Source organism: Lytechinus variegatus, chromosome 5, assembly GCF_018143015.1.
Source record: "Lytechinus variegatus isolate NC3 chromosome 5, Lvar_3.0, whole genome shotgun sequence".
NCBI classification, from domain to species: Eukaryota; Metazoa; Echinodermata; class Echinoidea; order Temnopleuroida; family Toxopneustidae; genus Lytechinus; species Lytechinus variegatus.
In genome coordinates this window covers 27,485,380-27,487,395 of record NC_054744.1, presented here as the reverse complement: position 1 = coordinate 27,487,395, position 2,016 = coordinate 27,485,380, and the positions used below count along the sequence as shown (strand labels likewise).

General features: G+C 40.1%; 1 protein-coding gene across 1 annotated transcript; it reads right to left on the bottom strand.

Moving 5' to 3' along the window:
* Positions 1–426: 426 nt before the first annotated feature.
* On the bottom strand, positions 427–1,215 carry LOC121414991. The gene has a single exon (XM_041608033.1). It carries the CDS (start codon positions 1,213–1,215, stop codon positions 427–429), a length of 789 nt encoding a protein of 262 aa, XP_041463967.1.
* Between the last annotated feature and the right edge of the window lie 801 nt (positions 1,216–2,016).

Below are 2,016 nucleotides of genomic sequence, written 5' to 3'. Positions count from 1 at the left end.
TAAGAAATCATCATTATTCAGATGATAAAATGGGAAATCACGCATATTATCCACCATTATGAAATAGAATATATTGCCATTTCAAATCAAAATCTTTGTAAGCTGAGCATATAAAGCATCTTTTAGATTTGATACCGTCATGACCCCAAATTCGAGTTTGAAAAATACTGCAGTTGTAATAGTTAACAAAATAAAGATTATTTGATACAATTATTAACAGTCGATGAAGAATATTTGCACACAAAAATAAGTAAAATGACCTCCATGAAATGTCTGGTATTGAAACATTATTGAAAGGGCAGTGAAAGAATGCAAAATATACCACGGAAAATAACACAAATATTGATCGATGCGAAAAATTTTGTGACGTGAATTTTATAAGAAATGAAAAGAATACTGGAAAATGGAATAACATGGATAGTCCTTCTACAGCTTAGAAAAGTCCTCTCTGGAATGAATGATGATGGGTTGACACTTCTCATCCTTCCTTACATAGATTCGGCCATTCTGGGTCCACAGGAACTTGTATCCGGCATCTCGGCGGGCCTTGTTGACATCTTTCATTAGCTCCTTAGTGGAAGCGATCAAGTTTTCATTGAGGTAGATCTTGCCATCGCTGTTGTATCCAAGATCCTTTGTGGAGAGAGTCTTCAGCTTCCTTCTCCCATCGTACATGATGTTCCGAGCTCGTCTTGTGGTGAATCGCACGATGATTGGGCGGGCTTTGTTATCAGCTTGGCGTTTGGAACCCAGCCGATGAACCACATCGAAGTCGGATGCTGCAAGCTCAGGGCTGTGTTTCGCGATATTAAGTACGATTCTTTCAGGAACCTCGCCCTGTCGTTCTGGTACACCTGCCACCTCCAAGTTGACTCTTCTGTGGTACTGGTCAAGTTCGTTAAGCTGGAAGGTCAACTCACTGAATCTCTTCTGAAGACAGATGTTTTGTTCCTTCAGTTCTCTGTTTTCCTTTTCTATCTTCTCGGCCTTCAACTTCATTTCCTCAAATTTCTCGTTGAGGAACGACAGCGAGTTGACAATGCTACTTTGTCCCTCTCGTATACTGTCGATCGACTGCTCCAAGACGGTCAACTTAGCATTCAAGGAATTGGAAAGTTTCCCTAGCTCATTCTTGATCAGTGATAGAAGATAGTTTTCATTCGTCTCTTCATTATCACCAGAGTTGTTTTTCAACGACTTTCTCTTCCCAGACATCGTGACGTCACAATTACATGAAACAATCAGAATTAAGCGCACAAAGAATGGTTGCGCATAGAGATACCAGAGACGCGTTCCATAGGGCCTTGACAAGCGTCAGAGTTATCAATAGACAGAGTGGCGAAACCGGAAGTGTGCTCTGATTGGTCCGATATTTCATGGAGCTCCAATTAGTTCCCTCTGGCATATTTTCTGCGCTTGTGATCTTCTGCTGGGTGCATACCCCCGGAAACATCAATAAACTACACTTTTTCTCACATTTAGTGATTAAATACCTCGACACTTTCCACTCGTGGATATATTTTCTAGACGCCAATGTGAGTATTTTAAAATATAAAGTTGCCTTTTTGTAGATACATCTGGTGTTATTTTGCATAAATCGGCTTCCAAAATAATGTCGAAAAAAGTGTTTGGTAAGAGAGAAAAATTGCATTTTTTCAAGTTTTGTGTAATCATGTTTTGCACAAATTACCTCAACGTGTTGAAAATAGTGTTTTACTATGACTGTCAAGGTTGAATGATCTTTTAACAACTTATTTAATGTTATTTTGGGGGAAATCCATTTAATTTCTACCAAAAACAGCTCATAAAATTTAGCATATGGGACTACCCTTCATAAGACCCTAGCCAAAGATAAGGAGCTGCGCCGCCGGAACTTTCGGCGGCGGAAACCTTAGCCCACCCTACAAGCTGTAGGCGGTTAATTGCAGGGATGGCGCCACCACTGCCATGGGTGGAGGCACTTTTTAACTTTAGACTTTAGTCTAGCCTAGGTCTAGTTCTAAGTTGCTAGTCTTA